Raw genomic sequence first — 18,688 nt, 5'->3', positions numbered from 1 at the left:
CTGAACTCCCTCCTTAGCAAGAATATCCTTCCTCAGATAAGCAGATCAAAACTGCACACAATATTGCATGCGTGATAACTGCAGCAAGCCATCCTTGTTCCTGTACTTGAATCCTCTCCCTATGAAGGCTAATATACTATTTGCCTTCTTTATTGCCTGCTGCACCTGCATGCTTACTTTTAGCGACTGCTAATCAAGGACAGCCAGGTCTCGTTGCACATTCCCCTCTCTCAATATGTAGCCATTCAGATAATAATCTGCCTTCCTGTTTTTGCTACTGAAAGTGGATAACCTCACATTTATCCACATTATATGGCATCTCATGCATTTGCCCACTCACTCAATTTATCCAAATTACACTGAAGCAGCTTTGTATCCTCCTCACAGCTCACCCTCCCACCCAACTTTGTGGCATCTGCAAATTTGGAGATATTACAATTAGTTCCCTCATCTAAATCATTAATATACATTGTGAATAGCTGGGGTCTTACCACGGATTCCACAATACCCCACTAGTCACTGTCTGCTGCTTGGGAAAAGACCCATCTCAATTCACTGCCCCAAATCACATGCAATTTAAAACCTGTCGCTAAAACCCATCCCTCGAGCCTGACCAAATGGCATCTGAGCTCATCTGAAAAAAAGTTATTTTGTTAAATGATTTAAAAAAATAGAAGATTAGTGGAACTTACTCAAAAGATTATTTATCATGATACAGAAAGAGTTCATACCCCTAAGGCACAAGAGCTCAACAGATCCCCAAAAAAGGTGGCCAAAGAGGTAAAAGACAACACAGGACTAAAAGAAAAAACATACAAAAATGGGAAAAAAGATCCTGTCGAATGGAAGAGCTATGAAAAAATAACAAAGGGTGGCAAAATCAATGCTACAAAAAGTATGCAAAGTAACTTGCAAAGGATATCAAAGCCAATACATTTTTTTACAATCACATTGAGAAAAAGAGGGTGGTCCGAAGCAATGTGTTTGTTGTTTTGTTGGAGTGTTTGTGTTGTTGGAGCAACGCTTATCCAGGCAAACGGCAAGTTTCCTGATTTGAGCATTGTACATGGTGGACAGGCTTTGGGGAGTTAATCCTCAGAATTCTGAGAGCCACGGTATTTGTATGGCTGGTCCAGTTCAGTTGCTGGTCAATAGTAACTCCCGGGATGTTGATAGTGGGGGATTCAGCGATAGTAATGTCAGTAAATGTCAACAGGGGGTGGTTATTTTTTTTGTTGCAGGTGGTCATTACCTGGCATGCACTCAGCCTGTATGTGTGAGTGAGTGTAGTGTTTAGGTGCTGCATGCACTCAGCCTGTGTGTGAGTGAGTGCAGTGTTTAGGTGCTGCATGCACTCAGCCTGTGTGTATGAGTGAGTGTGGTGCCCATGTGCTGCATGCACTCAGCCTGTGTGTAGTGCTCATGCGATGCATGCACTCAGCCTGTGTGTAGTGCCATGTGCTGCATGCACTCAGCCTGTGTGTGTGTAGTGCCCATGTGCTGCATGCACTCAGCCTGTGTGTGTGTCGTGCCCATGTGCTGCATGCACTCAGCCTGTGTGTGTGTAGTGCCCATGTGCTACATGCACTCAGCCTGTGTGTGTAGTGCCCAGCATGCACTCAGCCTGTGTGTGTCGTGCCCATGTGCTGCATGCACTCAGCCTGTGAGAGTGTAGTGCCCATGTGCTGCATGCACTCAGCCTGTGTGTGTAGTGCCCATGTGCTGCATGCACTCAGCCTGTGTGTGTAGTGCCCATGTGCTGCATGCACTCAGCCTGTGTGTGTCGTGCCCATGTGCTGCATGCACTCAGCCTGTGTGTGAGTGTAGTGCCCATGTGCAGCATGCACTCAGCCTGTGAGTGTAGTGCCCACATGCAGCATGAACTGAGCCTGTGTGAGTGTAGTGCCCAGCATGCACTCAGCCTCTGTGTGTGAGTGAGTGAGTGTCGTGCCCATGTGCTGCATGCACTCAGCCTGTGTGTGTAATGCCAGCGGCTGAGGAGCCTTGTGGCTCGTGGCTCGCGCCCCTCCCCCACCCGCCCGCTGCCCAGAGCGAGGCGGATTGACGTCAGCGGCGCGGCTGCCTTCCGGTGGAGGTGACAGTGACTGAGGGAAACCGTCCTGTTGCTTCCAGCAGGCCCCTCGTTCTAGCCCATCAAGCCCCCGTCAGCTCAAAAGGCCTCGCGGAGAGAGCCGCCCCGGCCGCGACACCCTGTTTTGTTATTTATTTGTCTGTGGTTGGGGGGGGGGGGAGGGGAAGAGAAGAGGCGCCGAGTGAGCTTCGCTGCCGATTATTCCTCCGGCTGTTTTTTGTGAAGCGTTAGCCGGGCGGTTAAGATGGCGGCCGCGGGGAGCAGCGGGGAAGAAGAGCGCAGCCTGCGAGAGTGCGAGCAGTATGTCCACAAACACAACATCCAGCAGGTCCTCAAGGACTGCATCGTGCAGCTCTGCATCGCCAGGCCCGAAAAACCCATCACTTACCTCAGGGAATACTTCGAGAGGCTGGAGAAGGTGAGTTGAGAGGGCGGTGGGCTCCAGTTAAAAAAAAAACATGGAGCGGCCTTGTTTATGTTGGGGTGGAGGGTAAGACGCCAAGTTAACCTATTGCCTCGGGTGTGTACAGGAGCATCGCAGTCAGGTCGTGGGGTGGTCGATGGCGAACGCGGCGTGCAATTTTAATGCAGACGTGAAAAAAAGTGACTTGTTTACTTCGGTGCGTACATTGCTGGGCCAGTTTACGAAGTTGAGCCAACGGCAAAGTAAAACGGGATGTAAGCACTCGTTAAATCATTTTCACTGTCTTAAATCATTGATTGTCACAACATTGTAGGCCCGCACCCTGAACGAAATTCGAGTTTGTGAACATCTTGCTCACTCGAAAAAGGTTAATACTCAAAATTCCTCGCCCCCCCCCCCCCCCCCCCTATTTTTGGGGAGCCAAAATCGCCTGCAATCTACAGGAGTTAAGTGCAGAAGTATGCATTCGGTGTAACCCATTCCCCTTTCCTGAATTGCCAGTTGTTCTTTCATAGTGACCACAGCTTTACTTCAAATATCAATGGGACATTTCATTTGAGGGTCATTGATGAATGACACATTCAAGTCAGGACTTTTTAAATAATGCATGAACTGTAGAAGTATAGTTGAACCACTTTGTGTCATCTTGTGATTTGATTGAAGTAATTGCAGTTATTCGTTTCTATCCAGTCATCAGAATTTTCTCCGGTGACCTCTTGTCCTGCCTTCCCACAGTGTACCTTTGGAGTTCCCCAAGAATCTACTTAAGACCCATCTTATTTCAGATTTACACATCTTTCCCTTGTTGACATTATCCATGACATTAGGCTTTATATGTATACCTATGACACAACTCTATCTTTTGATACCTCCATTGCCTCTTGTCAGATGGCTTGTCCAGCATCCAGTTCTGGGTGATATGAATTTTATTCTGATTATGCATTGGGGAGACCATATTTATCAGCCACACAAGTCCTAGCCATCAATTCTACTCTCCTCCCAGACCATTGTCTTAAGCTGAACCAAATTGTTTGTAATCATGGTGTCCTATTTGACCCTTTGGTTGAGCTTCTTGAAGCTACATAAGTAGTGTGGCTACGAGAGCAGGTCATAGGGCTGGATATTATATGACGAGTGCACATGAATAGAACTTTGTGAACTCCAGAGGTACACTGAGGGAAGAAAAGGCATCGGAGGAAATTCTGTCTATGATTCTATAATGATTACATGAATAACTCCATTTATTACATTTTGTTCAAATCCTGTTAAATCACAAGACAACGATTTAATTATACTTCTACGACTTATGAGCTACATAAACAGTCCTTAGATTCAATGCCTCTTTCACAAAGGCCCTTGAGTGCAATATTTAATTATTCTCTGGAATCTTTTCACCATTTACAAGGCACAAATCATGAATATTATGGAATACTCCCCCCTAGACTAAATGAGTGCATCTTTAAAGAAACACTCAAAGCTCAACATAATTTAGGAAATAACAGTCCATCAACACTGTAAGCGTTCACCCCTCTGTCACAAGTGTAGTTGCCCCTACAAGATGCCATGGCTTCTTTCACAGCAAACCTGTGACCTCTACCATCTAAAAGAAGGACAAAGACAGCAGCACGAACATGGGAACACCACCAACTGCAAGTTTTGCTCTAAGTCACGCACCATATTGACTTGGAAATATATCTCCGTTCTTTCAGTGTGACTGGGGGAAATTCTTGGAACTTGTTGCTTAACAGCACTGTGGGAGTATTTTCATATGGACTGTAGTGGTCTGCGTTTTCTTAAAGGTGACTTACACCAGTTGTCAAGTATTTTAGCTAGTTGAATAGTTCACAAAAAGCTTTGTACACTTGGTAGAACAAAAGACATTTTTACTTACTAAATGTAAAACGGAAATATATATGTCTTCAGAATTTGCTTGTTATGTACTATCATGTTTCTGCAAGAATTTAAAAAATGTTTTGAGTACCCAATTAATTTTTTCAAATTAAGGGGCAATTTAGCGTGTTCAATCCACCTACCTTGCACATCTTTGGGTTGTGGGGGCGAAACCCACGCAAACACGGGGAGAATGTGCAAACTCCACACGGACAGTGACCCAGAGCCGGGATCGAACCTGGGACCTCGGCGCCGTGAGACTGCAGTGCTACCACTGCGCCACTGTGCTGCCCTTTGTTACTGCAAGAATTAAACCATAGACAACAAATCTCTGAAGTTTTAGAAAAGTGGCAGTAAAATATTGCTTGCAAATAAAATTTGACTGGTCAACATTTAAGATATCGTTGTTTCATTTCGTAGGTAAATATTTAGTATGGTAGCACAGTGGTTAGCATTGTTGCTTCACAGTGCCAGGGTCCCAGGTTCGATTCCCAGCTTGGGTCACTGTCTGTGTGGAGTCGGCACATTTTCCCTGTGTCTGCGTGGGTTTCCTCCGGGTGCTGCTCCTCCCACAACTCCCGAAAGAATTGGTCATTTTGAATTCTCACTCTGTGTATCCGAACAGGCGCCGGAGTGTGGAGTCTAGGGGCTTTTCACAATAATTTCATTGCAGTGTTAATGTAAGCCTACTTGTAACAATAAAGATTATTATTATACTTTTTGTTTTATAGTCTCTTTTGGTTTTAATCTAGACTGTCCCCATCAAAATTCAACACTTGATGATAAAATTGATAAGTGACTTGTAATCTGTATGACCGTGTTATTAATTTGTAATGGTAGAAATTGCCGAATGAGCTGCTCTTAGAAGTTACATTTACAATTGTACCCTTTTTAAGTTTGTTGTGCCAGATACCACGTGGTGGAGAGACAGAGGTTGACTGTATTATAGATCATAGAATTTACAGTGCAGAAGGAGGCCAGAAGGAGGTATTGATGCCAATGATGTGTTTATTGATACGTTTAACAGAATTAGTGCCAATTTGAACTGGGCATTCTATATTTGATGTTGCGACATAGCATTTATTCTGCAAACAAGTTGACTATACACACAAATAAAATTTGCAAACAAATTGGACATCACCTCATTATCATCTTTATTGTCACAAGTAGGCTTACATTAACATGGCAATGAAGTTACTGTGAAAGCCCCTAGTCGCCACATTCCGGTGCCTGTTCGGGTGCACAGAGGGAGAATTCAGAATGTGCAAATTACCTAACAGCACGCCTTTCGTGACTTGTGGGAGGAAACCGGAGCACCCGGAGGAAACGCATGCAGACACTGGGAGAATGTGCAGACTCTGCACAGACAGTTTTTCAAGCCAGGAATCGAACCTGAGACCCTGACGCTGTGAAGCCATAGTGCTACCCACTGTGCTACCGTGCTGCCCTGGAATGACTTGCAGGAAGTTAGCATTAGAAAATCATTTTGAAACTATTTAAAATCAAGTATAATTTGGGGTCTTTCTCCAGGAATTAACAATTATTTAACAAAATCATTTGGTAATATCCAGAAATTCCCATTTGAATATGTTAGCAGTACGAAGAGAAAACAGTGAAGTGGTATGGGCATATCACTGAAATTATATTGGAATACCTTAACCAACCGTGGTCAATATAGCTCCAAAAGGCATGTAACTATAGGAACATCAATGAAGCCAATTTCTCAAGGTTTGAATTGAGTCACGAGGGGGAAGCTTTTCAGATTGTTTACTTGTACCAGCAAAGGAATATTGATTTTGGAATATTCTTTTTTCAAAATACTTTTGCAACAAACCTAAGTATTCTTCAGGGACCGGGCAAACATGTCATGGGAGAATATTAAGGAATTGTTACTGCAGTATGTCTTTACACTGAGTTGGAAGCGGAATAAATTGTGCCTGCTGAACCTGAGGCCAAAGGCTATATACTGATTATATCCAGTCTTACAAATCTTCATGTGGATCATCTTCTGTTGTTAAGAGAACTTTTAAGTTTTAAACTTAGTTGGAGCAGATTGTAAATAAAGTGCTGTATAATTTATCCATAATCTATCCTGTTATGCCTGTGTTGAATCTTAAATCTAAAAGTAATGCATATGTGTTGTTCACTGTCAGCTAGCAACCAAAGGTTTATGGTGATGTCCTGTGCTATTTCCTGCTGTTTGTTCTGGCGACAAAGGCTTTCTTGTTCACCTAGAAGTCCATAAGACATAGGAGCGGAAGTAAGGCCATTCGGCCCATCGAGTCCACTCCACCATTCAATCATGGCTGATTTCAACTCCATTTACCCGCTCTCTCTCCATAGCCCTTAATTCCTCGAGAAATCAAGAATTTATCAACTTCTGTCTTAAAGACACTCGACGTCCCGGCCTCCACCGCCCTCTGTGGCAATGAATTCCACAGACCCACCACTCTCTGGCTGAAGAAATTTCTCCTCATCTCTGTTCTAAAGTGACTCCCTTTTATTCTAAGGCTGTGCCCCCGGGTCCTAGTCTCCCCTGCTAATGGAAACAACTTCCCTACATCCACCCTATCTAAGCCATTCATTATCTTGTAAGTTTCTATTAGATCTCCCCTCAACCTCCTAAACTCCAATGAATATAATCCCAGGATCCTCAGACGTTCATCGTATGTTAGGCCTACCATTCCTGGGATCATCCGTGTGAATCTCCGCTGGACCCGCTCCAGTGCCAGTATGTCCTTCCTGAGATGTGGGGCCCAAAATTGCTCACAGTATTCTAAATGGGGCCTAACTAATGCTTTATAAAGCTTCAGAAGTACATCCCTGCTTTTATATTCCAAGCCTCTTGAGATGAATGACAACATTGCATTTGCTTTCTTAATTACGGACTCAACCTGCAAGTTTACCTTTAGAGAATCCTGGACTAGGACTCCCAAGTCCCTTTGCACTTCAGCATTATGAATTTTGTCACCGTTTAGAAAATAGTCCATGCCTCTATTCTTTTTTCCAAAGTGCAAGACCTCGCACTTGCCCACGTTGAATTTCATCAGCCATTTCTTGGACCACTCTCCTAAACTGTCTAAATCTTTCTGCAGCCTCCTCACCTCCTCCATACTACCTGCCCCTCCACCTATCTTTGTATCATCGGCAAACTTAGCCAGAATGCCCCCAGTCCCGTCATCTAGATCGTTAATATATAAAGAGAACAGCTGTGGCCCCAACACTGAACCCTGCGGGACACCACTCGTCACCGGTTGCCATTCCGAAAAATAACCTTTTATCCCAACTCTCTGCCTTCTGCCTGACAGCCAATCGTCAATCCATGTTAGTACCTTGCCTCGAATACCATGGGCCCTTATTTTACTCCGCAGTCTCCCGTGAGTCCTATTGTCCTGGTTACTTTGAGCACTTGGTCAAGTTTTCATGCATGGGAAGACCATGCTTCCTTTTTGAGAGGTAACTTTTGACTTGTCCTGGATACTTTTGAGCACATGGTCAAGTTTTCATTCATAGGGAGACCATACTTTTTGAGAGCCGACTTTTGACTTGTTCACAAATGAAAAGTAAGATGAGAGAGCCTGAGTTGTAACAAAACACACTAAATCTAAGTATCATTTGGCTGCAATATAATAGGACTTTATGCGAAATTCAAATCGATGTTAAAATTCTTGCACAACAATTCATGAATGAGAGATTTGGATGAGTGAACAATGTTGATTTCAAGCAGGGTGAGGCAGAGATGATGCGAGTTGGAAAACCAATCCCAGGTGTTCATTCAAACTGAACCACCCTTTTATTTGCTGTTTGCTAGTTTATGTTCTTTTACATGTCCAAAGGCTCCTGGGCATCTCCTGTAGAATGTTGACTAGAAACTTTGTCCCAGTTGTGTACTATTGTTTAAAAATGGATGGCCTTAAAAATAACTGAATAAAGTAAATAATTGTTATTAATGTCACAAGTAGGCTTACGTTACACTGCAATGAAGTTACTGTGAAAATCCCCTATGCCACATTCTGGCGCCTGTTTGGGTACACTGAGGGAGAATTCAGAATGTCCAATTCACCTAACAAGCACGTCTTTTGAGACTTGTGGGAGGAAACGGGAGTACCCGGAGGACACCCATACAGACACGGGAAGAAAGTGCAGACTACGCACAGTGACCCAAGCCGGGAAGCGAACCTGGGTCCCTTGCGCTGTGACACAACAGTGCTAACCACTTTGCTACCGTGAAGTGCTACCTGTGGCACCATTCTGGAAATTTTAAACCAAGCCCAGATGAGATTACCCCAGTCTTATTGAGAAGCAAGGGAAGAAATAGCAGAGGTCAACCATACTTTTCCAATCCCCCCTGGCTATCGACGTGGTGTTGGAAAGCTGCTAATGTTTTATTGTTGTTTAAAAGGTAGAAAGGGATAGATCTCGTAGCTACAGGCCATTCAACCAGATCTCTGATAAAAGTATTGGAAAACATTCTGAGGGGTAGTATAAATCATCACTTAAGCAAACTTTAATCAAGGACAGTCAACATGGATTTGCTGAAGGAAGCTTGTGTCCGACTACCTTTTGAGGAGGTAACGGGTGGATCAGTGAGGGTAGCGCAATTGATGTGGTTTCCGTAGATTTTGGCAATGCCGTGGCAAACTGGTCAGAAAAATAAAAGTCATGGGATCCAAGGGGAAGTTGCAAGTTGGATCCAAAATTGGTGTCGTGGCAGGACACAGTGACTGGACTGGGTGGCCATTTACATTGGGATTCAGCAGAGCTCAGTGTTGTTTTTTTTGTGTGGAACGGATCAATAGTTTAGATTTGAATGATTAGGAACTTTGCAGGTGATTTTAAAAAATTGACTGTATAATTGATGGGGTGGAAGGATTGCAGGAAGATATCAATGAACTGGTCAGATAGGCAGAAAAGTGGCGAATGTAATTCCTTCAAAGTGTGAGGTAATGCATTTCCAGAACAATGCAAGGGAATTTGCATTAAGGGTAGGATATTGAAAAGTGCAGAGGGCGATAGAACCTTGGAGTGCATATTCGCAGATTCCTGAAGGCAGCAGGCCAAGTAGATCAGCTGGTTATTATCATTTATTAGCTGAGTCATAGAATATAAGCATGTTATGCTAGAACTGTATAAAATACTAGCCCACAGCTAGAGTTCTTTGTACAGGCTGATCCCCACATTACATTAACTATGAGGAGAGGTTCAATAAACCTCAGTTTGTTCTCACTGGAACCACTGAGGTTGAGGGGCAACCTGATAGAGGTCTGCAAAATTGTGAGGGGCATAGACAGAGTGGATAGTCAGAGACTTTTTCCCAGGGTTGAGGGGTCAATTACTAGGGGGCATAGGTTTAAGGTGCGAGGGTCCAGGTTTAGAGGAGATGTATGAGGCAAGTTTGTTTTTTTACACAGAGTAGTGGGTGCCTGGAACTTGCTGCCGGAGGAGGTACTGGAAGCAGGGACGATAGTGACGTTTAAGGGGCATCTTGTCAAATACATGAATAGGAGGGAATAGAGGGATACGGACCCCAGAAATGTAGAAGATTTTAGTTTAGATGGGCAGCATGGTCGGCGCAGGCTTGGAAGGCCGAAGGGCCTGTTCCTGTGTTGTACTCTTCTTTGTTCTTACAGGATGGATGTGATTATCGTAGTGAGGACACTGGTTTTTAAGGATGTTCCGAGAACTAGTCAATTTTAGCTATAAGGAAAGATTAATAAGTGGATTATTTTTTGTTTGGAATAGAAAGGCTGAGGGGTTATTGAATTGTGGTGTCTAAAACTTTAAGGGGTTCAAATAGAGTGGATAGGAAAACCTGTTTCCCTTATCAGTGAGGTCTGTACCAATTTAAAGTAATCGATAGAAAGATTAAAAATTCTACCTGGAGGGTGATGGGATCTGAACTTGCTTCTTGAAAGGGTGGTGGAAGCAGAAACTCTCATCGCATTTAAAAAGTATTTGGCTACAAGTAGCCAAAGTGGTAGCACTGTGGCTTCACAGCGCCAGGGTCCCAGGTTCGATACCCAGCTGGTTCACTGTCTGTGCGGAGTCTGCACCTTCTCCCCGTTTCTGGGTTTCCTCCGGGTGCTCCGGTTTCCTCCCACAGTCCAAAGATGTGCAGGTTAGGTGGATTGGCCATGATAAATTGCATATAATGTCCCAAACAGTTAGGAGGGGTTATTGGGTTACGGCGAAAGGGTGGAAGTGAGGGTTTAAGTGGGTTGGTGCAGTCTCGATGGGCCGCATGGCCTCCTGCACTGTATGTTCTATATACCTGATAAAGGAAAGCACCCTGTATTTCCAAACCAAGTTGATCTTTGACTTGATGCTGTTCCCATCTACGTGGTAGAGGTCACACACATGAGAGGTTATGTCAGAGAGCTCTTGGCAAGTTGCTGCACTTGATAACCCAAGCTGTGAATCATGCGTTGGTAATTGGGATTAGGCTAAAATCTCTTTCTCGACTGACACAGAAATAATGGCTGAATGACCTCCTTTTCTAATAATCTCTTGTGATCTGACTTATTTTGATCTGGCGTTTGACACTTTTGAAGTGTCCAACGATTGGGTGGGGTTGCGGGGGATTGAGCCTAGGCAGGGTGCTCTTTCAAAGGGTTGGTGCAGACTCAATGGGCGGGAAAAGCCTCCTGCAGTTTAGGGATTCTATGATGGAACCATAATTGAGGAACAATATTCTTGGAAGAAGTTGGTGAAACCCATTAACTTCAATCTTGCTCTACTTAATCCTTCCCAATTCTGTAGGCTGAAGCTTTTCCTGCATGAAAATAAGATATTCCAGCTTCTCAATTGATGAGGTTCTGCCTCTTTTTTAATCATTCATGGGATGTGGGCTCAGAGGTACTGTCAATATTTATTACCCATCCCTATTTGTCCTTGAGAAACCATCACCTTGAATTGCAGCAGTCTATGTGGTGATGATACTCCCATCATGTTGTTAGGGAGGGAGTTCCAGGATTTTGATCTAGCTACAATGAAGGAACACACCCTGTATTTCCAAATCAAGTTGATCTTTGAATTGGTGTTCCTATCTGCCTACGGTCACTGCCCTTCAAGGTGGTAGAGGTGATGTCAGAGGTCTCTTCACAAATTTCTGTATTGTCTTGTCAATAGTGGAAGGGGGAGTAAATGTTAAGTTGCTGAGGATGAGAACAACTGTAGTGCCCAATTGATGTACAGTTTTTTGCCACGGGATCTGTTCTGTATCTATCCCAATTAGCATGGGCCGTAGTGCCACAAAGCATGATGGAAGGTTGCTTTATTGTGAGTGAATGACTTGACTCCACAAGACTGCGTGATAGACATACCTATGAATACTGTAATGGAAGATCCATTGGTGACGAGCAGGTTGGTGAGGGTATGAACAAATCAATTTTTCCCTAATTGGTTTTCTTTCCACTTGTTGCAGAACCACCAGTCTGGCAACTATATTCTTCAGATCTTGGTTAGTAGGTAGTGCTGCCAAGTAAATGTTGGTAATAGGCACCAAATCCTTTACCCAGAGTGTGTTCTGTACCATTGTTATCCTCAGTGCTACTTTCAAATGGTGTTCGCCATGGAGGAGTATTGCTTCATCAGCAGGAGGTTTCCTTGTCCATGTTTGACCTGATGTTACACAACTTCAGAAGGTCTGGAGTCTATAGTTAGTCCTGGACTTCCTTTTTTGACTGTGAAGCATTGTGTCACCTTTGGATGAATTGAGCTGGTGCATCAGGACATACCCAGGGATGGTGATGGAAACTATGATGTTGACTGAAAGATATAATTCTGAATATGATTGACACAGTTGTTTTGACAAGTCTGTGTGACGGGTCTCCCAATTTTGGCACAAGTACCCAGATGTTGGTGAGGAGAACTCCAGGGTAATTTTTTTCTGGACCTGTTCCCCTGCTCCTCCACCATCGACCGCAGCAACTTGCATAGATTCCCCAGGTTCTTCACCTCCAAGCATACAATACGATCACTCTGGTCGGACACCGCCTTTTCCACCTCCTGAATCCTTGCCCCATGTGCTTTGAGGTACTTTTCCACCCGATCCAGAGACCTGCGAAGAGGTGCCACTGCTCCCTCAATCGCCTTCGACCAGTCACTGTGCATCTCCTTCCTCTGCTATTGAAATTCCTCCATGATGAAGCTCACCCAGCTGTTCCACCTGAGGCTTTCCTGCTGCCGCCGATCCTTCCCCCTCCGCCATTTTCACAATTGCTGCGCCACAAGTCTCCTCCAACTCCTTAGCCAGGTCTTTCACTGTCGTTAGCTGGGTATGATAGCCAGTAAACATGCTAATCTTGGGAAGAACTTCTTCTCTTAAACTTTCCGCTCCACGCTTCTGCCGAACCTACCCAATATGTGGGTGAAAATAGCTAAAATCGACGACTTTGAGCTGGAGCTACCCTGTGTGCGACCATTCACTCCATGGCTACCATTGGAAGTCCCTTGCAGGATCATTTTGCCAAATTCCAATATCTATGTTATGCTGGTTTACCTCTAGTTTTATTCTTATATTTTGTTGTCGTTGTTTAGTACTATTGTGTAGCTTGCTAGCCCATTAGAAAGGGTAGTTAAGAATTAACCACATTGCCGTCAATCTGGAATCCCAGGCCAGATTGGGTAAGAATGGCCGATTTCTCCCCTAAAGCACATTATTGAACTGGATAGGTTTTTATGACAGTCTGCAAGTTACTTGGTCACCATTACTGACACTAGCCTTTTATTCCAGTTTGATTTAATTACTAAATTTCAATTCCCCAGATGCTGTGTTGGAATTTGAATGTGTGTCTCTGAATCATTAGTTCCTGGTTTGCACGTCTAGTAATATAACCATTATGCTACCCTACCTGTAATTCATACTGTCTGGTGTAAATTACAGAAAGTCTGCTTACAACCCACATATTGGGTTACTAAAGTGATAGCCATCATGCTAACGTGATGCTGAATTTGGATGGCTATCAAATAGAGGACCTGTCTGTTTATACGTATGTAAAAGATCCCATGACACTATTTGAAGAAAGCAGAGTTCACCAAATTGAGTGTTGGTTCTTCTCTTGGCTGTGAGCCAATACAGACACAAGGGCTCCGTGTAATACTCCTTGTCTTTAAAAGTAATTTATGTGCTTTTTGTTTGTAAAATGCAAGATAAATGTACATATTGAATATGAATTCAACTGCAGCACTGTGTGGTCAGGAAGAATGCTAATATTATCAGTTAGAGATGGTCAAAAATGATATGTTGTACACGTCACCAAAGTGATGGCTACAGGGAAAGATGATATGGCAGTCCCCCAACTGACTTCTTTCCTATTAAGATTTCAAATTGCTGCTCTTGGGTGCAAGGGTTTTTATAGTTAAGAGAAATATTTTACAATTGAAATTCGACCTTGTATAGCTGAAATACTACTGTATTAATTTGTCGTTTTGACTAAAGTGCTTTCCCCTCTAACATGTATGGATTGCTTTCCCGTTCCCCTATTTTAACATGCACTTTGTGTGTTATTCAGTTTGCATGACAGCTGAATATACAGATAATTATCCGGAATTATTACTGTATTTTTAACATTAAATATCTCACATTTTAGAAGGTTTGGCTGAGCGCTGACTAAATTTGGAGGTGAGATTACACAAACTAGAATTGAATTGTATTCCTTGAAAGTTTGTGGGGTGATTTATTGAAGCCTGCACGATATTAAGGGGAACCTTGGGTGGACAGAGAAAAAATATTTCTACTGGTTGTGGAGTCTAGGACTAGAGGGCATTGCCTAAAAATTAAAGTCCGACATTTCGGGAGTGAAGTTAGGAAACACTTCACCATGTAAGGGCATGGAACCGTGTTCTACAAATGGCAATTGATGCTAGAACAATTAACTCTAAATCTGTGACTGATAGATTTTCTTTACTGAAATCTATGGGATAATCTTTATTATTGTCACAAGTAGACTTACATTAACACTGCAATGAAGTTACTGTGAAAAGCCCCTAGTCGCCACACTAGGGCGCCTGTTCAAGTACACTGAGGGAGAATTCAGAATGTCCAATTCGCCTAACGAGCACGTCTTTCGGGACTTGTGGGAGGAAACCGGAGCACCCAGAGGAAACCCACGCAGACACTGGGAGAGCGTGCAGACTCCGCATAGACAGTGACCCAAGCCGGGAATCGAACCTGGGACCTGGCGCTGTGAAGCAACAGTGCTAACCACTGTGCTACTGTGCCGCCACGGGTACGGGACGAAGGCAAGCCACAGACCAGCCATGATCTCATTGAATGCAGAACAGGCTCCAGGGGTAAAATTGACTATTGCTGTTCTACTGCTTATACTAAGCACTAGACAGTTTGTTTGTTTATTTAGAATCAGAACATTTATTTCACAGCATTCACTTTCTGAATATTTGCATATAAAACTGGTTCAGAGCCTCAAATGTTGTTAGTGATAGTATTGGTGGTGGGAGAACAGCCTGAAAGATTACATGCAATGAACAAAAGCTTGGTTGGAGAGTTGGGTTTTTAGAATAAGGAGAAAAAATGACTGCATTTCTGACGAGTTCTAACAATTCAGTGTTACAAATTGGTAGAAGATTTTAACTGATATGGGAATTGATGAGATTCTAAATTTCCTGAAAGACCTTTACATTGGCTTTGTGAAGTTTTTGAGACATTCCATCAGTTTTCTGGCATTTCTGATCTGTTACTAGATTTGCCAGTTACAAGCAGAATTGTAGTAAGTAGTATTGATTCCATGAAGCATGATGAAAGTTTGTATCGCACTAACCCACGATGTTGAGCCTAATTGGGAAATCTGCCCTTTGCCTAATGGAGCAAACAAGTCATAGAATAACATGGAAAGATGGCTTGTGCAAAGATAGTATGTCATGTATATTTCAACATTAGAGAAGCCTGCATCAAAGTTTGTGTGCTTTTTAGCTATTTTCCTATATGTGTAATGCAGGGTTTCCCAACAGTGTTGCGAGGTGAAAACTTGGGGTTATGAGCTCCTCCAACCAAGCTGTGAAGCTTTAAATCCTCGCATTATTTTAATGTTGAAGGTGGCCTTTCTGACTGGTCTTCGAGGCCTGATTTCTGATCCAAAACGTCAGCGAAAAGGCAAGTGCTGGTTATTTAAAAATCCCACTATTCTAATAGCTCCAAACTCCTCCCTGCCTTTTACCCCCCTTGCTCTCTCAAGCACCCCCCTCCCATCTGCTCACACAACTATGCAAATATTACTTAAAACAATTGACATTTATTTTCGCAGAAGTCACCTTTGTCGTGTGATAGGATATTCCAACCATCACATCTTTGTAATTTAAAGGAATATTGGCGTGGAATTGTCTGACAATTTGCACTGAAAACAATCTAAGGCCAGCTTTTAGAGTAAAAGATTGTTACTCCAGAATTCCTCCTCTCATCCCCCAAATGCACAACCCTCCTTCCCATCCCATGCTCTTAGATTTCTGTGATTTTTATTTTTCTCCAAGAAATTTCTGTATCCTTGAATCTTGTATAATAAAATAGAACCATCACTCACTAGAATGTTTACATTTGCTGACTGAGCAAATACAAGTGATAACCGAAATCCTTAAATCAGGAAAGGTTTAATCTCTATAGTTTCCTTAGCTAATAGTCTCAATTATTTCAAATTATGAATGAGTTTTCTTTCCTCCCTCATTCTGGTATTGTTTTCTCGCAAAATTGTTTCTCTCACAATGCCCATCTTTTGATAAATTTTTGACATTAAATTTCTTATATGAAGTATGTATTTAAAATGTGTCTCCTGGCTTTTTAGCTGACTAGACCACCTTCTTGATATGGGATTGCTGCTGGAGGACATGAACATTACAAATGTTTCATCCCTGTTTTTTCTTAGAAATAAGGATAACAACAACCTGTCAGTCATGGATAACAACAACCTGTCAGTCATGGAAAGCTACTACTACATGATCAATTAAATTATTAATTCTCACTTGGAGACATCTGGGTTGGTCACGGATCACCACTGTGCGTTTGCTAAATGCAATTTGAGTCTAACCAACCTGATTTGAGTTTTTGACAAAGTGAGAATGTTGAAGATAGTACAGTAAATATGAACTTTCAAAAGGCATTCAATTAAGAGCTATGTAGCAGTCTTTGGAAAACAAAAGCATATGGTATTAAAAGAACAGTGGTAATCTGGGCACGTAATTGGCTAAGGGATAGGAGCCAGAGCATAGCAATGAATGCCATATTCTTCGGGCTAAAGAGAAGTACGAAGTGGATTATCCCAGAGGTTGTTATTATAATTGTAGCTTTTCTTTATATAAATGACCTGGGAGTGCAATTTCAAAGTTCATGAATGATACACAATTAGGCAACATTGTAAATAGTGAAGAACATTGTACAGACTTCAGGAGGACATGTACTGGGGAAAAGACACATACATGGCAGTTGCAATCTAATGCTGATGAGTGAAGTGATGCACCTTGGGAGGAACAACATGGAGGGGCAATATAATCTAAAATGCTTTTATAATCTAAACAGTACTATTTTGAGGAGGTACAAGAGTGAAGGGACCTGAGGGCGTATAATCGCAAATCTTTGAAGGTGGTAAGATGATAGGCTACTTGGCTTGGTAAATAGGGGCATTGAGAACAAAACCAAATAAGTCATGCTAAACCCCAAACCTGATGTATTCTTACTGGGCGACGAATGTGGAAAAGGTGCGGAGCTGGGTCAGAGGGGTTGATTCCCAGTGGGTCAGAATGGAGGAGAGTTTGTGCAGGAGGTCGGGATTGAAGGCGCTAGCAACAGCGCTGCTGCCGATGGCCCGGGGAAATACTCAGGGAATCCGGTAATAATAGCTTCATTGAGAATTTGGAGGCAGTTTCGCCAACACTTCAGGTTGGGGGCAAGGTCAAGGGAATTGCCGATTCGGGGGAACCACAGATTTGAGCCAGGGAAGTGGGATGGATATTTTTAGAAATGGGAGGAGAGGGGATTAAGACACTAAAGGATTTGTTTCTTGGGGGTCGATTTACAGGATTGAAGGAGCTGGAAGCGAAGTATGGGCTGGAGCAGGGGGAAATGTTTAGATACATGCAGGTTTGAGATTTTGCCAGAAAGGAGATACAGAGCTTCCCAGTGGAGCTGGCCTCCACATTGCCGGAGGAGGTGCTGAAGAGAGGGGGACTGGAGAAGTGGGTAGTGTTGGCGATTTATGGGGCAATTTTGGAAGAGGAGAAGGTATCACTGGAAGGGATCAAAGCAAAGTGGGAGGAAGAGTTGGGAGGGGGTATGGAGGAGGGGTTCTGGTGTGAGGTGCTCCAGAGAGTGAACGCCTCCACCTCGTGTGCGAAGTTGAGGCTGATCCAGCTGAAGGTGGTGTATATAGAGCACACCTCACAAGGGCGAGGATGAGCCGGCTCTTTGAGGGGGTAGAAGATGTGTGTGAATGTTGTGGGGTGGGGGTGCAAATCACGTTCATATGTTTTGGTCCTGTCCAAAGTTGGAGGATTACTGGAAGGAGGTTTTTAGAGTAATCTCTAACGTGGTGCACGTGAAACTGGACCCGGGCCCTTGAGAGGCCATATTCGGCTTGTCAGACCGGCTGGGGTTGGAAACGGGTGCGGAGGCAGATGTTGTAGCCCTCGCCTCGTTGATTGCCCAAAGGTGGATCCTGATGGGATGGAGAGCAGCCTCTCCACCCTGTGCCCTGGCGTTTGGGGGGGGGTGGGGGGGGGATACCTGTTGGAATTATTGACTCTTGAGAAGGTTAAGTTTGAACAGGGGAGAAGGATGGAGGGGTTCTACAATTCATGGGCGTTATTCAGTATGCACTTCAAGAACTCGATAACATCGACCATTAGTTTGGGGGGAGGGGGACTGTATGTGTTAATACTATAATTTGTGATTTTTACTTCCTCATTTGTGCTCTGAGAGAATTCTTCAATCTGATTGGCTGCTTGGCCTGTTGATGATGTGACAGTTGCTGGACGCTACAGATCCCATATTGATGGCACCAGATTTAAAGTTACTTCAGAATAAGGCAGTGCTTCCTAAACTATTTCCCACTGTGACCCCATTTCATTGCTTTTAAATTGATGTAACCCCAAAGTGGGAGCGAAAGGCGATGGTGGCGAATTGAAGGCTCTGAACTTTGCAAGGATTGTTTCCAAGCAACCAAGAGCTTGGAAACAATCTCTGCCCTCTCAGTAATATCAAAGCTAGCCATTTCCCCCCTGCTTGCCAGATTTTCCAGTTGTTGCCTCCCTGCCGCTCCTCAATCCTGCTGCTTACTGCA

General features: G+C 43.5%; 1 protein-coding gene across 1 annotated transcript in view; it reads left to right on the top strand.

The window, feature by feature from the left end:
- Positions 1 to 2,070: 2,070 nt before the first annotated feature.
- The window catches only part of LOC140395554 (cAMP-dependent protein kinase type I-alpha regulatory subunit), a 55,946-nt gene continuing 39,328 nt past the window's right edge, over positions 2,071 to 18,688 (top strand). Inside the window, exon 1 of the mRNA XM_072483481.1 lies at positions 2,071 to 2,510. Coding sequence (XP_072339582.1) covers positions 2,337 to 2,510 — 174 coding nt within the window. The 5' untranslated portion in view covers positions 2,071 to 2,336. The remainder of the gene's footprint in view (positions 2,511 to 18,688) is intronic.

Source organism: Scyliorhinus torazame, chromosome 18, assembly GCF_047496885.1.
Source record: "Scyliorhinus torazame isolate Kashiwa2021f chromosome 18, sScyTor2.1, whole genome shotgun sequence".
Lineage (NCBI taxonomy): Eukaryota > Metazoa > Chordata > Chondrichthyes > Carcharhiniformes > Scyliorhinidae > Scyliorhinus > Scyliorhinus torazame.
This window is presented reverse-complemented; position numbering and strand designations above follow the sequence as displayed.